This window comes from Anopheles ziemanni, chromosome X (assembly GCF_943734765.1).
Source record: "Anopheles ziemanni chromosome X, idAnoZiCoDA_A2_x.2, whole genome shotgun sequence".
NCBI classification, from domain to species: Eukaryota; Metazoa; Arthropoda; class Insecta; order Diptera; family Culicidae; genus Anopheles; species Anopheles ziemanni.
Window position 1 is genome coordinate 15,008,637 of NC_080707.1, and position 20,143 is coordinate 15,028,779.

A 20,143-nucleotide genomic window follows, 5' to 3' on the forward strand; every position below is an offset into this window, starting at 1 on the left:
CAGCGCATTTTCCCTAATTGAACATACGAACGTGAAATAACATATTTTTCCATATGTATTAGGTTCATGAAAATCTGCTCGCCATTATCGCATGTTCGCTGGAAAATTTACTAGAAATTTCCAGTCGAAACGGTTTCATCTACATTTTTTCACGAACACCTAAACACATACATAAAAATATGCGTGCGATTGAAAAGTTGCACCAAAATTGCTTATGAAAAGATATTACGAAGGACTCGAGCATATGCACGCGACCTCATATATACGAAAATATTTACATACGTACGTATATATAAACGAATACACATACATATATAGGTACTTATACATATACATGAGTTAAATATACTTTGGTAAGAAAATGTTTTGCAAGCGAAAAGCTTTGAAACAGGATGAGCCCCTAGCAGATTCCTCCAAATGTGTAGCACATGACGAACACAAACGATGTAACTTATGTCCTTAAACACTACATGCGAGGAATGTAATGCATTGCATAACTAAAATAACTGCAAAGCTTACGAAGTACGGCCAGCGATTGAAATATTCGACCATGGTAACACTTTACTATTGTTGTAAACTCTTACATCTCAAACTGTAACTTGACACACTATTCTTCTAAAGGCTTCCTGCCGACTGTGACACTCCGTTTTTCGCCGAAAGAAATTATGGTTTCATTGAACTTCTGTATGAATTCATCTGTTTACCACACATACTGATTCACACACAACCCTACAGCGCCTTCATCGATTCGGTTTCGCACCCCCCTTACTTTTTCAGCATGTAATCGCAGCGCTAGGGGACGTTAAATTCAATTCCATCGCTGTTGACTTCAACATTGGAAGTGCCCCGGATCTATTGTTCTCTTCCGGTCGATAAACATTTTCTTTAATTTTTTAGTCGCTGCGAGGTAAACCGCTCTTGCAACCCGTCAAATGTAAACTGAAAATTTGAAGCCTCGCTGCCGGATGGTCCCCGCCACATGTGCCCCTCAAGTTGTCCGTTATCATTTGGCGAGAAAGAAAATCCGTCCCTTGCACAAAATGGGAAAGTAAAGGTTACAGATCTATGCGGGTTTTATTGTATCTTAATATTAATTTCTTAAATTCTTTCCGCCATTTTAATTCCTGTATGGATTCTTCTTTTTTCCCCCCATTGAGAAAGGATCATAGATCCCAACGTACCAAAGGATGGTCGTGTTTATTATTGTTCAAAGTTTGACAGGTTGACTGTAAAGTGACGTTTGTATCTTGAAAAGCGAACGCTCCTAGTGATTTGCTTGCTTCGCATCAGCTTGACATGTGTTTACGATGTTTATTGTAACTAGCAATAGCAAGGACGGAGTGAATATCGGTCGTCCACACTCACTGTTTTTTTTTTAACAAGATTTCTATCCGGAGAAATGCTAAATCGGAACCACTTGGTGCGGAATATTAGTGCAATTTAACGCTATTACTTTTACATCCTGTTTATTTACTAGTTACTGAATGTTATTCCTGCAGTTAGTTTATAAGGCTAACATTCAATCGATTTTTCACCACATACTGAGCGTTTCGGTTTAGTTTCGTGTCGAGCGCACGAACACACAGAGCAACGAGCACATACCAAATCAGCCAAATATGATTTTCCATCTCTTGGTTTGTTCTTTCCAAAGTTAAATATAATGCAATTCATAATATATCCCTAGAAAAAGTGTCATTAAATTATGCAATGGCAATCAAGACGGCCAAAGCGAGCCTACATTTATAAGCAATATTGGAGAAAGTGTATCCGCACGGTTGTTCAACAGAATGCATTAGGGCATCCTACAGCACGGTAGCCGAATTTAGGGTTTATATGTTGTTGCTGTTGAATAAGTGAAACAAGACCATGTACTGCTCTAATGAGAACAAACCACCCAATCAAGGCGCGCTCGGTGATACACAGTCCGCAGCGATGCGTCCGTTTCATCCGCACGGCCTCTACGCTGACAAGGACCCAGAGTTGCACTTCTGGGAAAGTAGCCATGGCACAAATCAGAACACTACCCCCGTCAGCACCGTGCTGCACTCACCGGAGCCGACAGCGCTGGACAGCGAGCCGAAGATGCGCTTTCAGAAGCGCCATCAAATACAGGTCGGCCGGAGTCCGGTCGGCAGCGGAGGGCACAACGAGAGTAGCGATTCCACCACCGCCTCCAGTCCGGTCCTGCTGCATGCCATGGCGTCCTATGGCTTCGAGCAGTGCCATCACTCTAGCAACAGCATCGGTGTCGGTGCGGGCGGTGGTAGTTTGCTTCCAGTCGCACCGCCATACTCAACGCAATCGATCCTGTCGGACGGCGAGATCGTCGTGTTCGACGATATCGAGACGAACTGGCCTTCGTCTGGCGGCAATGGCCCGGAAATGTCTATCTACATAAACAGCGCGGCTATGGTGCAGAGCAAAGAATCGAACACGGAGCGGTGTTCCAAAACTCAAACCGTTATAGGTGAGTGCGCGCCCGAGTTGCAAGTAATGCCAACCATCGCAAATATCTACATCCTCTTTATCTGCACAGGAGGCTTAACCATTGCCGAATACGAAGGTTCGCCGCGACGCTTCGGGACCACTGCATCGAACAGTGTGTACTCAGCGCCGGATGGGATGATTTCATTCTCGAAATCAGGTAGCGGCAACCTACCGCGGCCCGGATTCCCGAAGCGCGTCAGTAGCTCCTCGCTTGATCGGGACGCACAGGAGGACGAGAAGCCAACGCTGATCGAGCTGGACAAATGCAGCGACGAGTTTAAGTTCTACGATAAGCCAAGCATTAGCTGTAAGTAGCGTATTCACGTGCCCAACCTAGCAGCGGTGTTTGATTGATGATAGACCACCTTTATTGTAGGCAATGACTCAGACCGTAATGCATACGATTTAGATACCAAATATTATTACCGCCAGCAAACCGCGGTCGACGGAGAAGATTTCAGCACGGGGTCAGGCAATAGACGAAAGTCACAACACAACACTACACTTTCGCCGGAAGCGGACAGTGGAAGGGCGACTTGTGGGGTTGACTTCGGCGCAACGCCTTCCTACTCGACCAAAGACTATGGTTTGTATTCTTTTGCCGCACTTCGCGCATCAAAACAACAGGCTACTATCTTTCTCGTACCGTTCGTACAGGCAGCAGAGGTAAATACGGGAATGCGAAACCGATTGGAAAGGAGATTCTTAGCGAACCGTGCGTCGAGTACGAACAAATGTGCAATAGTATGCCAATCCTAGAGGATGGCCTCTCCAGCGGGCATACGTCCGACTCGGAGAGCAACGCCATAGCCAGTATCGGCAACGGCTCGCTGCTGATCGGCGACAGTGGCAACGTGTATGAGCCGCAGAAATCGGACGATTTGCTTACCGCTAGCGGGAATACGCTGTCCCAGGGCAGCCGGTACCAGCACCATCAACAACATTACCATCAAACTCAAGCGTCAAGCGTCAAGAACGGGTACAATAGCGACTGCCTAGCTAGCAACATTCAGGAGGCACTGAACGACATCAAGTCGACGCTGCAGAATACGAAAATACTTCCTACGCACGGGCGTCAGGACCTGCATCATGGCGAGGAGATTGGAAAAAACGAGGGTGCATCACCTGTCTGGGTGCTTAGGTACCGGATATGCGACAACAATATACTCCTATCCACCGAGATTGAAATGTTGATGAGACTAAACACTTCTCCCCACACAGATCGGTGGAACGCGAGGCGGAAAACGATTTGGCGACGGGCCCGGACGGTGGAGCCGCGCGACCAGCGAGCAACATCGAGGCCGACGAGGAAACGGACACGGATCTGGAAACGGATCGCTTGCTAGGCCACCAGCAAAACATCGGCGAGATTAATTATTTTGAAAATCATGTAAGTGTGTTATATTCTGTTGAGTTTTCCTCGCTACATAATTTTTCTCCCCGTTTTTCTTGCAGAATTCGGGCGAATCGCATCCATTGAACGTCAGATCACCTTGCTCCTCAACGCTAGCGAAAATGAAACGATACCATACCGCAATACGGGCCGACAATGAGACTTACTCGCCTAGTGATGTTCAGCTAGAAAATTTACCGGTGAGGAAAAGCATACTTCATTTTCGCGGTCACTTTACAATCGAATGGAAGTATATAAAGGTTATGTTTTCCCTCCCTTTCCTGCAGGAAATCGACAGCAAGGGTAGGCACAAAACCAGAGAAGGTAAGCGTTTTGCCGTCGGGAGGCCCATCTTCTTGAACCATACTAACAATCCATTGCCAACATTATGCGCAGCTACACAAATCACAAATTAAATTATCAAAATAGTTCCGCTAAAGTTTTTAAATGCCTTTCATGCTTTCACCGTGTGAACAATTACCGCGCGTAAGTGAATCGTCCATTATGCAGCTTGCCTTGACTCGCCTGGTCATCTGCACAGTACATCTCGCACTTCCTTCCACGCACTCTCCGACTTCTTTGGAAGCTTACCGTATATGCCTCGTTCAGCCTTGTCAATCCAGAAGCCCCGTGATTGTCGGAAAAAGAATCATTTAGTCGAAAGAAGCAATTATGTTAAATATGTTTAAGAGTTCGAAATAACCATTGAAAACTACCTTTAAAAGTTGCTACGTGTTTGATAGAAAATGTATGTATGTGCATGCATATTAAATGTATCTACTCGAAAAGGCCGTGCTTTAGTTTGAATTTGTGGAGAAAGACCACTTTGTAGTGACTTCTCCCGGATCGTCCACGGCGAACGAGGCTGTACTTTAGTATTTCAGAAGCATAATGCATGATGTAGTGTTAGCACTTGATGGTTTTGAAATATTTTCTTCCTTCCCTACACCAGGCCTTCTGGATCCAGCAGTATTGATCGAAGGGGTGCTGTTCCGAGCCCGCTACCTCGGCTCGACGCAGCTCGTTTGCGAAGGCCAGCCGACCAAGTCCACGCGCATGATGCAGGCGGAGGAGGCCGTTTCGCGAATTAAAGTGAGCAATAGTTTGAGCTACTTCACCTGGTTTTACTATCTGTGCTTTTTGTTTTTCTTCACCCATCTTTATCCTTCCATCTCTCTTACGCTCGTCTAACTTCATCTTGCCCTAGTTTTTCTATCACTGTCGTAGTATTTTCCTCCCCGTTTTTCCCGTGCTCTTCTGTGTCTGTTTCGTTTCCGTTTCTTATTTATTTATTTTCCCTCTCGTTTGCTTATACGTTTGTAATATTAGTTAACTTTTGTACGGGTAGCCCATACTAACCGCATACTGTATGTTATTCTTTCCTCTTCTCCTATTGCTTAAACATAAAAAAAAACAAATCAATACGAAAACGATATGAACAAAAAAACAAACACGAACAAACCTCCCACCGGCCGCGCGCTAATCAATCGAAAATACAAAAAAAATAACTCGCATTTCAATATAACCAAAAAACCCCCAAAATGATGATGGCTAGGCTTTGGTAAGATGTTGTGCCCTATTCAATAAACCATTGAACTGAGACTTTGCTTCGTTTGCCGCAGGCCCCGGCAGGCGAATCGCAACCGAGCACGGAGGTGGATTTGTTTATTTCGACAGAGAAAATAATGGTGCTGAACACGGACCTGAAGGAGATCATGATGGATCACGCGCTGCGCACGATCTCGTACATCGCCGACATCGGCCAGCTCGTGGTGCTGATGGCCCGGCGCCGCTTTGCCGGCTCGTCCGGTGGCAATAATGGAGCGGCGAGCGGCGGGGATAGTGGTGGGGCCACTGCTGGCGGGGTGCCGGATGCACCGGCGGAATCGGTCGGCACCGCCGAGAGCCCCGGCCGCAAGCGGACCAGCAGCAGCGGCGAGGTGGGCGCTAAAGTGGGCGCCAACCGCACGCCGAAGATGATCTGCCACGTGTTCGAGAGCGAGGAGGCGCAGTTCATCGCGCAGAGCATCGGGCAGGCGTTCCAGGTGGCGTACATGGAGTTCCTCAAGGCGAACGGAATTGAGGACCACAGCTTTATGAAGGAGATGGACTACCAGGAGGTGCTGAACAGCCAGGAGATCTTCGGCGACGAGCTGGAGATTTTCGCGAAGAAGGAGCTGCAGAAGGAGGTGGTGGTGCCGAAGGCGAAGGGCGAGATACTGGGCGTGGTGATCGTCGAGTCGGGCTGGGGCTCGATGCTGCCGACGGTGGTGATTGCGAACCTCGCCTCGTCCGGCGCGGCCGCCCGTTGCGGCCAGCTCAACATCGGCGATCAGATCATCGCCATCAACGGGCTGAGCCTGGTGGGGTTGCCGCTGTCGACGTGCCAGGGCTACATCAAGAACACCAAGAACCAGACCGTGGTCAAGTTCACCGTCGTCCCGTGCGCCCCGGTCGTCGAGGTGAAGATCAAGCGACCGAACACCAAGTACCAGCTCGGCTTCAGCGTGCAGAACGGTGTGGTAGGTTGATCCCCCGGTGTCTGGTGTCGCTCTCTAGAAGGGTGAGGTTCTAACCGCCTGCTCGCTTTCACCTTTCCCATCCAGATTTGCAGCCTCCTGCGCGGGGGCATTGCGGAGCGGGGCGGTGTGCGCGTCGGCCACCGCATCATCGAGATCAACAACCAAAGTGTCGTCGCTGTACCGCACGAAAAGATCGTCAATCTGCTGGCTACTTCTATCGGAGAGGTACCCTTTCGGAACAACCATGCTCCCTCGATCTCTCTCTCTTTCTCTCTCAACCAGTGTTACCTTTTCTGTTCTTTGATTTCTTCCTTCGGTAGATCCTGATGAAAACCATGCCGACGTCGATGTTCCGCCTACTGACTGGACAGGAAAATCCCGTCTACATCTAGACGACACACAACCCATGCCCATGCCGACTGAAAGCTTCCAATCGAAATACACGGCAGACGATAAAAAAAAAGAAATCGATACGACCCCTTCGCTGTTACCGATTTATTGCTGGGATGTGGCACTATTCTTAATCCAGAGCGAAATTGTTAAACATTCTTGTTCATTGACAAATAAAGTAACAAACAAATCTCACTAGTCGCGTCTGCGTGGCTTCAAAACTACTTCGCAGTGTCGTTCGTTTGGTCACAACCTTTGGTTTATCGATGTCATTGAAAATTATCTTCACAAGGATTAACCTTAAACAATGTATTACAGTGCATATTTTTTCGGCAACAAGAAACTATTTCCTTCAGCACATTAATAGGCACGTATTTTAATGTGTTTCTAGGACTATTTCATGAACAATACTGTCACGAAGATGTATCTTATAGGTGATTCGGATCCGCCAGCTCCACGTTTGCTTTTTACAATCTTTCTAAGAAGTTAAACGACAGTGAAAAGCCGCTCGGGGACCGCTGCAACGATATTGGAGGGAAAAGAGAAAAGAAATTCACTTGGTACACCTTTTGGACACTTAAGTGATACTTGGTTTTATTCAGCACACGAGTAGAAAACATTATAACAACATGTATTTATTTATTCGCACTGGAATAGATACTATGGATGTGCTAGCTTTTTTCTTTCCTCTTCCCGTTGTTTTTTTTTGCGCCTATACTCCGGACTGGATTTCGGTTAATTTCCCGGTTCAATCTTAATGTTTCTACGGTTTCTACGGTAGCGTTGGCAAGCCGCTTTTCGCGCGTTTTTGCTGTTATGAGCTGTCCCCTATGTCGCTTGTACGACGCGTACCGCAGGTCCTCATTTAACGCCACCTTGACGGTGCTCGGGGCCACGCCAACGTCTCGCGCCAGGGCCCGGATGCCGACGCCGGGATCGGCGGTCACCCGCTGCTGCAATCTGCCAGGAACGCGTCGGTCCGCACACAATCCGACCGCCTGCTATGCTGTTTGCGAACAATAACACTATCCACGTCTTCACCACACTCCTTTAGTTCAGAACTTTGCAATCGAACCCAAAAACTAGAGCGTTTTGGTATCTTTCCTTTTTCCTACCTAGTCGAAGTCGAATCGCACGGCGAGCGCACGGCAGGTTTATGAACCTAAAAATAACACCATCGTGACACGGCCGGGATGAGGGAAATGAAATTACAGATTTTCGATCAATGATGATTTGCTGTTGTGTAGTTATCGTTTATTGATTTATTTAATTATGTCTGTTCTTAGCGAGCTTAGATTCACACCTAACACGGACGAGCGCCCCTAATTCTTCCCCTCTTCTGATGTGGCTTTGCTTGGGCCGAGCTACCAACTTCGTTAGTTTTCTTCACACGGACACCGTGTTTAAGCGAGAGTGGTAACACCGTTTCACATCCTACACGATCGATACTATACGTGAAAGGATGCCGTTTCGATTGCGTGCGGGTATCGCAAACGTACAAGTATGATGATGTGACGAAGAAAGAACAGATCCGACTGGCAATCTTGGTTCCTTTTGCTAACATTGTTCCCACCTCCGTCATCATACCTTCCGGCTTCGAACTGCTACATTTCTACAATGTCGGTCTCCGCAGGGTGACAAGCCATGAACACAACTGTTTTCCCCGCCTACCGGCAAAGGGAACATGCACCAAACATGGGAGATGAAGCAACACCGTGATAAATGTTAACGTACAAAACAAAGAGTGTATGGAAAGAGGTGATGGAAACGTACGATGAAGATAGCATGCTGCATTTATTCATTACTAGAGTTCTCCGGGGTTCAAATTTTCCACACATCGGTACTAACCTATTACTAGCTCTCTCTGTCTCTCTGTATCTCTCTAGACTTGTGTAAGCACCTTTTTATAGGCCCATAATTGAAGAATGAGGCATCCGAAGTGCATCGAAGCTGTTTATAAGAACGCATTTACATTAGGACGACGCCCTGCCTAGTCTTTGTGGTGAGCAAGTCTGGACTCGAAACTGGACATTCATTTTCATTCCTTTCCTTTTATCCTTCTACCGCATGGAAACAGCTGCTGGTTCCATTGCAACTAGTTCATTTCGATCGGTTCAAAACGACAGCAACTTTCCTCGGTCGGTCATATGCACAAGGCTTTTGCGTTTCGCCTGCTCAATAATAGCCTTTCACATTGTTCATGCACGCTATGTAAGTGTTAGGGCAAATCACATAATTATGATGCTGCTTGTTTTTGCAATCACTACCAAAAAAAGGGTTAAAAACCCAAATATTTTGAATTTACTGGAAAGGTTAAGCAATTAAAAACCAAAAAAAAAGGCAGAAATCTCGTGGTTCGGCACAAAACTGTGGGTGAAATTGTTCGAGTATAAAATATAGAAATATAGATAAAAAAATATAAAATGTAAATAAAATATAATAAAATTTGCAGCCACGAACAAAATGTCAGTAAAGAATATTATTAAGAAAATCAATATTAGGGGTTTTGATTTGAATTTAATATTTTTGAACGTGACACTTTTGGGGACGACCAGATGCAAACTGGTCTCATCAAGATTCGCTGCCAACTGCATGAGTACAGTCAAATCGTCGCTATGAGGAATTCTAAAAAAGGAAAAGTTATTACCATACCATATCGAAGCGATTTTATGGTATAGTAAAATACATGCTGAAGCCTATAACATACCGTTAGAGTGAAATGTTGCTGCGTTTCGGGTTATCGTTTGTCATACATGCTTTAGTTCTCTGTTTGTGTTCTAACTGGCTTCTATTCTCAATAATCTTACCATGAGCCTCAGAGCTAGGGTTCCTAACGTTGGCTGCCATCATGCACATAATTCTAATGTGCCTACGTTTGTTCTGCTCATATCATACGGTGCTGTTCTAACGTTCTAGGGCTCGAATCTGTATAAGTTCGCTCATCGTCATAAGAGCACACACTTGCAAACGACCTTTCAATACCAACAAAAGCATGCCGTGCCGTCCTTTTACACTCCCAGTCGTAATGAAGTCGAATATAATGTTGGAATACATTCGAAGAACCTTCACAACCTAATAGTTACAATACTATCGAGCATCTTTTCCCGCTCATTTCCCAAACAGATTTTCAATACGATTCAAATTTCCCGCTCTTCTACAGCTACAGCTACCGTTCGCGCATTTGTCATACCTAAGTTTTGTTTTCACCGTACCACTTGCTTCGGTATCTTCTTCTCTCTTACGCCTTATACGACCGAGTTCCGGTTGTTTACGAATACTTAAAATTTATCCATTACAGGATGGACCATGATATAAATAAGGAAAATATCAAAAATAAACACATGAAACATTTGATGCATAATACACAAGGACGAATGATAATAACAGCAATTAAGACGAATGGAGGTGATTGTCGTGTGGTTGAATGAAATTGCCTCGGCTGTGGGAAGCTGTGAATAGTGAAACCCGAGTTCATCTGAATCACCTCCAACAATAAAATTCAGTAACTCTAGGAGAAGCTCTCTAGAGCGCTATAGTGGCGTTGCTGCACCCGCCTCGGTGCGCTCGGAGGCGCTCAGTTATGTACAGTGGTCGACGAGTGCTGGATGGTGCGCTCGAACTCTTCCAGGAACATCACTTGGTTGCCGAGGTTGAGTGACGGCAGCTTGCCGGCGGACGCCTGGGCGAGCAGCTCGGGCGAAAACCAGCGGGCCAGCTGATTGCTGGTCGGCGACAGCCCGCCGTCGCGGTTGTAGTTGATCATGCCCTCCGGACCAGCGCCGGAGTTTTGCTGCTGCTGCTGCTGCTTCAGCTCCATCTGAATGGGAACGTTCGGCTGGTGCTGCCCGGCGCCGGCAGACATGCCAGGAATGCGGAAAGGCTGCTGCTGCTGCTGCTGCTGCGGATGTTGTTGCTGCGGTGGCATGGACATGTGCGGCGGCATGTGTTGGTTACGGATCGCTCGCTGCTGTTGCTGCTGCTGCTGCTGCTGCTGCTGTTGCTGACGTTGCAACAGCTGGTGAAGATGTGGATTGAGCATGTTGGGTGAATGCTGCTGCTGCTGTTGCTGTTGCTGTTGCTGTTGCTGCTGCTGCTGCTGAAGGCCCTGTGGCATCGGCTGCTGCTGAGCTGCTGGGCCCTGAACCGATGCGGGATGATGCGCACCAAGGATTGGATTTCCGCTTCGGTTACTGTTGTTAAACGGTTGCTGCGGTCCCTGGAATTCCAAGGTGCCGGCGAAGTTCATTGGCATAGGCGGCATCGGTACCACCGGAAGCTGACCAGGAGCCAGTTGCGTCTGCTGCTGCGGTTGTTGCTGTTGTGGTGGCTGCTGTTGCTGAGCGGACGGGACTTGTTGCGGCGGTCCCTGCTGCTGCTGCTGCTGCTGCTGCTGCATGTGGCTTCCTGCTCCAGCACCTAATTGCAAATCAAAACAAACCGAAAACGAAACATTGCCGAGTTAACATAACATGCAAGAAAATGCGAAGCTACGACAAGAACGAACCATTCCTGCGATATGAATTTTTACCAATTATTAAAAAAGCATTTGTCGTCAGTTACCATGTGCCGAATTCAGTATTTCAGACTAACTATGTGTGGGAAGGAGTGGAAGAATGAAACCCATGCACTCTTCATGCTCGACCGTACTTCGATTCGAAACAAATTCGAGCAGCATCGAAAAATATTATTATTTAGTTATGTTTAATATGTTCTCAACGAAGAGGATTGATTTTTAAGAACCTTTTGCTTGTCTTAATAAACTAATCAATGAACTCTTCACCAAATCGAAGGCAGATCTCCGACAAGAAAGTAAAAGTGATGAGGCTTTTGTACTCATGTATTACCTTTCAGAATCGGTCGTCCTTGCGGTTTCGGCAGCGCCATATGTTGCTGCTGCTGCTGTTGCGCTGGTAGAAGCGGCTGGCCGGCACCTACTCCTCCACCCTGCTGCTGCTGCTGCGACTGTGGTTGCTGTGGTTGTTGTGGCGCGTTGGGCTGTTGCTTCAGGTTCCACGGAATGTTGTTCGGCAGCGGACCGGGATTGCGCATCGCCGGCGGCGGCGGCATCGGTGGCAATGGGTTGAGCGAGTTGAGATGCGCCGGAACCGGCATGTGGTTCTGGTGGTGTATCGACATGCTCATCGGTGGACCGCCGGCGTGCCCAGCCTGCGGACCGAACTGGCCACCGGATTGGCCGAGCAGTGCGGCCAAGTTGCGCTGCTGTTGCTCGCTCTGCGAAACCGGTGCGTCCGAGCTCGCGAACGGTCCACCGGGCGGCTGCGGTTGCGGGGGTTGTGGCCCCGGCTGATGGTGAGGTGCGCCGCCACCGTGCAGAGGCAGCAGGTGCTGCGAGGCATGCATTGGCGGAAAGCCGATCACTTTTGGCGGTGGTTGCTGCCGTTGCTGCTGCTGCGATACCTGCTGCCGTTGTTGCTGCTCTTGCTGCTGCTGTTGTTGATGCTGCTGCTGCCGTTGCTGCTGCAGCTGGTGATGCATTTTCATGTACTGCTGCTGCGTTTGCAGATCGAGCAACGTGTTCAAGTTGAGCCCAATCATGGGCACTATTTCCGCATGATGCTCGCTGATTATGTACGGAACTATCGGCGTTCCCGGCCCCTGCTGCTGTTGTTGCTGTTGTTGTTGCATCTGCTGCTGCTGCTGCTGCTGCTGATGGTGAGAAGAACCCTGCTCGGGATCTTTTTCTTGTGCCGCTGTCATCTTACGGAGCACGGATGTGGGTGTGAAAGCTAGCGGCGTCGGAGACGCAACCTGATGCGTCTGCGCGACGTTTTGCTTCGATGGGGAAATGACATTCACCGTACCGGACGTGGCAGTGCTATTGGGTCGGCCCGCTTTAAGCATTGCCATGGCCGGCTGCTCGCTACCTTGCGGTGCAGCGGACGGCTGCTGCTGCTGCTGTCCTTGTTCACCGGACTCCGGAAGGTGCTGCGGCGGTTGCGTAGGTGCCGGATGTGGCTGATGTGAATTCGCCGATTCCTGGTCCAGTTGCGGATACTGGGCAAAGTGATGCGGCGATTGGGACGGCGGTCCTTGCGGTTGAGGCTGCGGCTGCGACTGTTGCTGCTGCGGTTCCTTCAATTGATCGTGAGATTCTTGATCTGCCTCATTTGGTTGTTGAACGGGTGCTGGCTGTTGCTGCGGTTGTTGCTGCTGCTGCTGTTGCTGCTGCTGTTGTTGTTGCTGCTGTTGCTGCTGCTGTTGCTGCTGCTGCTGCTGTTCCTGTCGCTTGCGATAGTTTTCTCGCTGCTCCTCGAGCTTCTTGCGTATCAGCGCGTTCTGCATGATCGTCTGCGTGTGGTACTGTAGCTCGCGGGGCGACGGAATGCGCTGTTGCAGCGGGCCAACACCGTTCGGTAGCGGCGATAGACGCACCTGTTGCTTCGGATGGAAAAGCAGGTTGGCGTTGGCCGGCACGGGCGTCGTCGGCGGCGGTATCGGAATGGTGCCGGGTGCTGCGTTCAGCATCAGGTTCGGCGAAACGACTCGCGACTGCGGCGGGAAGGTGCACAGCACGGTGGAAATGATTTCCCGGTGCGATTGAGCGGTGCCCGGGTTGATCAGCTGCTGCCAGAGGGCATGGTGCGAAATTTCACCCCGTGCCACCCCGAGCATTAGAGCTTGGGTATCCGGGAGCTTCAACAATTCAGCCGTACGTGACTCATTTACTGTTTTTCATATGAAGAAAGAGGGATTAAACAACAAGAAGATGTTAATTAACATTATTGTGTTATTAATTACTCAATACTAGTAACACCAATGCTGAAGGACATCAAAAATACATCGTCAATTATTCATATGGTTCATAACCAAAAAAAGGGGAAAGCATCAGTGAGTTTTCATTATTCCCGCTACTATCCCGAGAGAGTTTAGTAACATCCTTCAGATGATACAGCCCACAAACGTTGCTTTAAATGGAAACCCTAACTTAAAAGAAAACAAAAACACAACACACACACACAATCGATACCAAAATAGTGCGTCATGGTTCTGACATTCATGTCTTGAACAAATCGAACACAATATTAATTGAAAAATTGTCGCAAAACATTACGTAAAAGCAGTTCACACTAAATGTGTCGTGAAGACGGGACAACTCGAATCGGAAAAATAAGTGATATCTATTCGGTTTGAAGAATGAAAGCAATTGAAACCCGAACAAGGAGCGATTGTTGCGCAACTGATGGCCAAATCATATTGCACCAACGAAAAAATGCATTCATACCGCTACCTTTGTTGCACACACGAAGTGTGTAAATAAAGGAAGCAATCTGGAAAACTGGAACACAAACGAAATGGAAGAAAATTATATTTTACAACATAGAATTTTTTCATTTCAATCTGATAGAGCTGGGAAAATTGATACCACCTGCATTCTATTTTCTCGTAGCACGTTTATGAATGTTTAATAACAGTTTCAACTAAAAACGAAAATTGGTAATCCACTCATATCGAAGCAAGTGTAATCCTCGAACAAAAGAGCGATTTCGTTTTACGTTCACAGCACAACAAAACGGAAGAAAGAAAACAACAATTTATTATTTAATTATAATCACAAGCCATTTGCATTCTTCCTTTGAACATTACAAAATTATTCAATTTCAATCTTACAGAGCAAGAAAAATTAATGTCCTTTTGCATACTTCATTTTCGTAGTAGGTTTGTGAACGCTTAGCAATAGTTTCAAGTAAAAACGAATATAGATAAAGAGCTCATACGGATGTATGGATAATCCTCCCAAAAACTGTTCCAAAAAAACCATTTCTTACCTAGATGATGCATCGGGTTCATGTGCATTGGATTCATCTGTCCGGGCGGCAGGTGGCCGACGGGTTGCGGTGGCAAAGTGGGAGGACCAGCTAGATGCGCTGGCGGATGCTGATGCGCCAAATGATGGGTAAGGACTTGCGGTGCCGGGCCGGGTTGTTTCTCGCTCATCTGGGCGAGCAGCTTCTTGAACGCGTTCATCTCCTGCTGCGGCACCGTGCTACCTTCCGGAGGATGTTGCGGCGCGTGCCCAAGCGGGCCGCCAATCGCAGCAGCCACCGGATCACCGGCCGGCATGATCAGTCGCGGAATGGCGGCGCCCGGAGCGTTGGGGGCACGCATGTCTGGAGCTGCACCGGGTGGAACCATCATTTCGCCGTCACCGGCCGGTCCTACCGCTGTACCCACGGCCGGTGCGCCAGCTGCACCGACAAACTCACCTGACGGATGATTCGGACCGCCCTCGGATGGTTTGCCTCTTGCACCGGCCGCTCCGGGCGTTCCACCACCATCGCCACCGTTGAGATCAGTCTGGCGGAAGCGAGCTTCCAGCTCCTCGACGCTATGCACCTGGCCCAGATTGGCGGCCATATTTGGCAACAGTGCGGACGGCGAGGGAGTGCCGGCCGCACCACTCGGCGGTCCACCAGCACCACCACCACCACCGACCGACACGCCCAGAATCTGCTGCAAACTGCGATTCTGCAGCTGCTGGTGCATCTGCTGCTGGTGGCGGTGATCTTCCGGCAGCATTCCGGCCTTCATCTGCTGCATCACGTGCCCGTTGAACGGTTGACTACTGTTGGCACTGGCATGCGGGGGGTTCACCGGCGGTTGCTGCTGCTGCTGCGACGCATCGTTTGCCAACTTACCGGCGGCGTCCGTTGCGGCCGATCGGCTGAACAGCTCCATGAACGAGATCGACTGGTTGGAGGTGGCGGCGGGCGAGATCGGTGCAAAGTACTTGTTGCCCGCTGGCGCCGCACCCCCTTCCTCGTAATTGGCAAAGTCTTTGATGATCTTGTCGATCTCTTCCTGCAGCGAGTTGTTGCGGCTGCGGACGGCGGTCGCACCCGTCGCTGAACCGGTGCCCTTCCCGCCGGAACCATCCTGGCGGAAGAACTGCGAGAAGCGGGACTGGCCGGCGGTACCACCTTCACTCGATTCCGACTTCTCCAGCGGATCGTTCTGCGAAAGGCAAGAAGCAATTAGATTCATGACAAACTGGAGCAGCCGAGTGCGGTTTGAAACTATTTGGCACGAGGCACGCTCTTCCTCCCTCCACCGTATTCAAAACATGACTCTAAATTTAACTCATTGAATGCGTGTGCACATGAAAGCATACACTGTGGGCCAGCAATTCGACACTTATTGACCAAAATTTTTGCGTTCAATTGCGTTACATTATAATCTTGAATTAATTTTCTAACCACACGTAAAAGGAAAGTAAAACAGCTACTTGTGGTCAGCAGAAAAATAAACTACAGACTGTTTGTTTGTGTTTGTTCTATTGACATTATTGTATCTGATGATTATTGCACATTATAGGTTGTATTCGACGCTATAAATCAATCAATTTCAAGTGCCCGATCGCATCAAGTTTACACGAAGATGCGAAATCGTCCTCAAGCAGCTACATCCGTTAAATTGTTCCCAGACCCAACCCATGGAAACTATTTATTTGGAAACAAATAAAGGACTGGTTACCAAAACCCTAGACAGACGGTGTATGATGAAGCTGATGGGAAGTGGCTTGGCTGTTGCAGAATATATTAGAGGAATGAACAATATCAAAAGAATAATAGGTTTGAACTAAAAACAAGTCCGTATGTTGATGAATGAATTATTCCAACAAAATGTTTCATTTCCTTCGATGGTATTGAATTGTTGTATGATTTCTTTACGGCGAGTTAAGCTGCCGTAGATATTTTGCCAACTAGTAATGATGTTAGTGGGCCGTTCCCAAAAGAATTCATTCCGAAGTGACGCATACCAAATAGTAAAAACAACACGCATCGCTGAAACAGGCCAACTGCAAACTTACAAACATGAATGGATAGTTCTGGAAGTCCAGCTTGAAGATGTCCGACATGCTGAAATCGTCCTCGCCTGCCTTCGGGCGTCCGGAGCCAACCCGTTGCTTGCCGTCACTAGCGCTACCGACAGGCTCGTTCGGTTCTTCCAGTGCCCTGGTCTGTTCCTGCTCGCCACGCTCGTCCTCGGCATCGCCGTCTGCGGCTGGTTTGGTGCTGCCGATTGGCTCATCGCCGGAGCCTCGGGATGCCGACCGGGCTGAAACGCCACCGCCTACCGCATCGCTGCCGTCTTCCGACTGACGGTCAGCCTGCTTCGAGTCGGTGTCCTTGGCGTTCGTTGGCGAATCGCTGGGCTCTTCGTCCTCGTCGTGCTCGGAAACGGGCTCGTCGAAGCCGCGCAGCTCGATCGTGTCGTGCTGGGACGTGGGCTCGCTAAACCACTCGGGTTCCTCCTGCTCGCGGTTGTTGTCGCTGTTGTACCGACGCCGATCGCCATACGACGAGCCGCCGTGGTGATGATTGTTGCTGTTCGAGCCGTAGTGATTGTTGTAACTGTTGTAGCCATAGTTGTTACCGTAACCACCACCACCGCCGCCACCGTGGCCGCCCCCATCGTTATAGTTGCCGCCCTTGTGAAAGCCTCGCATACCACCACCGCCGCCGCCGCGATTCTCCTTCTCCTGCCGATCGTAGTCCCGGTTCGAGCTGAGATTGCGTCGATCGTAGCCGCGTCCACCCATGCCAACATCATCATGGTCCATACCGCGATAATCTTTGTCCGGGTGCGGGTGTCCTCTGTCGCTGTTCCGACCGCGCATTCCCCCCTCACCCTTTGCCATCTCGCCACGGCCGTCTCCGCCACGCATGTCACGACCTTCGCCGCGCACGTCGCGCATCTCACGCATGTCCTTGCCGTCGCGCAGCTGGTCCCGGTCGCGAAATCCTCCACCCCCGGAGGCTGGTGGACCACCGTTCCGGCCGCCACCGCGATACTCGTTCGCGTCCATTCGGTAATCCCAAGACATGTCGGAAGCGAGAATGCGGCCGCTGCCGATACGCCGCTCGCGGCTCACCATCATGTCCCGTGGTTCGGAGCGCAACAAGCTGCCGGAGAGTCCGAGGGTGCCGGGACCACTGGACGTCGGTGGCGACGGCATCAAACAGCCCATGTTGAACGAGCGTCGCTGAGGAGACAGAACGATACCGTCCTCCCGCCGCAGACGCTCCTTCGGATCGGCCATCCCGCCACCACCACCACCGCCGCCAGCACGACGTAATTCGTTGCGACCACCGCCAAGCCCGCCACCGTTGCCCCCTACTCCGCCTCCGCCGGGCTGGCCAGGTCCACCACCACCACCAGCGCCATTAGCAGCGTTTCCTGCGAGAGTAGCAATTCCTCCATACGATCGATTCCGTCCGTAACCAGCATTTCCTCCGCCGCCGCCTCCTGCTCCTCCTCCGCCTCCACCACCGGTATCGTCGTCGTAGGGTGCGTCGGAGTGGTGCACTACCAGCATGCTGATCATCTTCAGGTGCTTCTCCGACTTAGGATCCTCGATGCAGGCCGGTTTCATTTTCGATAGGTTCGTATACCGCAGCCCCATCAGCTGGGAGACGGTGTATCGCGTTCGTGGCGTTGGGGTGGACGAAGCCGACTCGGTAGCGGTACCTTGCCCACCACCGCCAGCGTTCTCTCGCCCCGAACCGGAAGATGACATTGGAGACGGGACGAGTTCATCCCGCTGCTGGTGGTACTGAGCATCATGGTCATCCTTCCTAGCTGCTCCGCCGCCACCTCCGCCGCCACTACCACCTCCGCCACCCGCTCCATTCATCCCAACGCTTGGTGTCAGCGAGCGGAGTGTGGATGTCGACGATGACAACGACATGGCACCGCCGCTGCCACCGTAAATACCAGCCCCACCGCCGTCGTGCTCACCACCGTACGAGTCGCTATCGTCCCCGCGGCCACCACCACTTCCTCCTCCACCCCGGTCGACGACACTGCTGCCGGAAGCAGTGCCCGTTTTTAACTCCAAACCATGCGATGCCGTGTCCGACATCCTGCCGTTCACTGTCCGCTGAATCAACCCTTCTCCTCCCTTCGTCCGCAACCTAGGTGAGAGCTTGCTACGGTGCACCTACTAGAGATCCAGCGTTCTCGGGACCAACCCGCATCCGACACGACGTCGACGTTCGACTTGCAAATTCAGGGTCGATAGCTAACGGCCATAGATATAATGCACGGCCAGAGGGCCCGAATAGATGGCTGCGACGGTTAGTAGGCCATCTGCCCTACACGATGTCCCCAGAGAGGTCCGAGAGTCAATCGATCTTTGTTTTCCCTTCACTGTTTGAATGCACACGCCGACAACGGCTCCGCGTTCCGCTTTGTTCTTACTATTCGCTTGCAATTGTCAATTTGAAGCCGCTGCCGACACTGACATCACCAACTCTCGCACGACGCAAGAGGCAGCTGCACTGCTCTGCCAACTGCTTCGCTTTGCAGTTCCGCACACCAAAGTTCTTTATATCGTTTCACTGCGTTGTAGTCTAACTAATTTAAACTTTTTAACACCGTATAGAGAAGCGTTTCCGCTTAGCAACTAGCGAAACAACTTCCTCCCCCTCGAGTGCGCAGCTGCTTCTTCTCCTTCGCTGCTTGTTGTTCGGTACCGACCTCAGCAGCGGAGGTATGAAAATGGCCTCACAGCAGCAGCAGTTGCTCTCGGCCAAAGAAGCTCCAACGCGTCAAAAAGATCTTTACACGGGATGCAAAGTACAGTTGCTGGGAAGGGACTGCAAAATATATATATTCTTTGCCCTGCTCTGTTGCGTTGTGTCCGCAAAGTTTTCGCGTGGCCTTTTACACTGTGTGCCTCTTTTGAAACGGTACGAAGAAACTTTCGTAAAACACCACAGCGCGCACGCACACAGCCTTCTTAAGAAATTTTTGCTCACTAACTTTTGCTCGAAAACGAGATATATACGCTTACATACTTCTCCAAAAACATAAAAACGGGCACACTTTCTCCTCCTTTGTCGACGCTTCGTCCCAAAAACACTTCTAAGAAAAACACTACGCCTTTACACCTTTTTCGTCCTTATCACAGAGTTCTTGTAATTTCTCTCGGTTTTATTATAACAGACGACGAATAACACACTGACGACGATTTTTTCCACTTTCAAGAAGACGGGAGACTACCAACTAAAACTATGAACGCCGTGTTCGTTCTACGGCAGCAAAACTGGCATTGAAGCGATCAATTGCTCGGATGATTTTCACCAACAATAGAATAGTTCCTCGAACTGTATTCCTAGAATCAAGACACAGATTAATCTCTTCGTACCAGACTCAACCAACGCGCCTGCAAGAATGTCCGACTAAACTCCAAATGATTACCTGAGCAGGCAACCATTTGACAAGAAGGTACGTTTTCCACGAATGGCGTCTTGTAAGGGTAGGTTGATTTCTACACCAAACTTTGATTTTTTAATTTCTTCATTGTCCAAAGCCATTTTCAATGCTC

General features: G+C 49.5%; 2 protein-coding genes across 2 annotated transcripts; one reads left to right on the forward strand and one right to left on the reverse strand.

Annotated features, from left to right (window-relative positions):
• Positions 1–1,386: 1,386 nt before the first annotated feature.
• On the forward strand, positions 1,387–7,006 carry LOC131291264 (uncharacterized). The gene is made up of 12 exons (XM_058320451.1): positions 1,387–2,467; positions 2,537–2,794; positions 2,864–3,073; positions 3,145–3,628; positions 3,709–3,877; positions 3,943–4,080; positions 4,168–4,204; positions 4,833–4,972; positions 5,436–5,441; positions 5,503–6,402; positions 6,487–6,627; positions 6,723–7,006. Exons 1-12 carry the CDS (start codon positions 1,867–1,869, stop codon positions 6,792–6,794), a joined length of 3,156 nt encoding a protein of 1,051 aa, XP_058176434.1. The 5' UTR covers positions 1,387–1,866; the 3' UTR covers positions 6,795–7,006.
• Positions 7,007–10,366: 3,360 nt separating this feature from the next.
• Positions 10,367–18,676, reverse strand: LOC131291145 (uncharacterized). The gene is made up of 5 exons (XM_058320336.1): positions 17,968–18,676; positions 16,622–17,937; positions 14,580–15,765; positions 11,637–13,478; positions 10,367–11,208 (listed from the first exon to the last, which is right to left on the reverse strand). Exons 1-5 carry the CDS (start codon positions 18,674–18,676, stop codon positions 10,367–10,369), a joined length of 5,895 nt encoding a protein of 1,964 aa, XP_058176319.1.
• Positions 18,677–20,143: the final 1,467 nt, after the last annotated feature.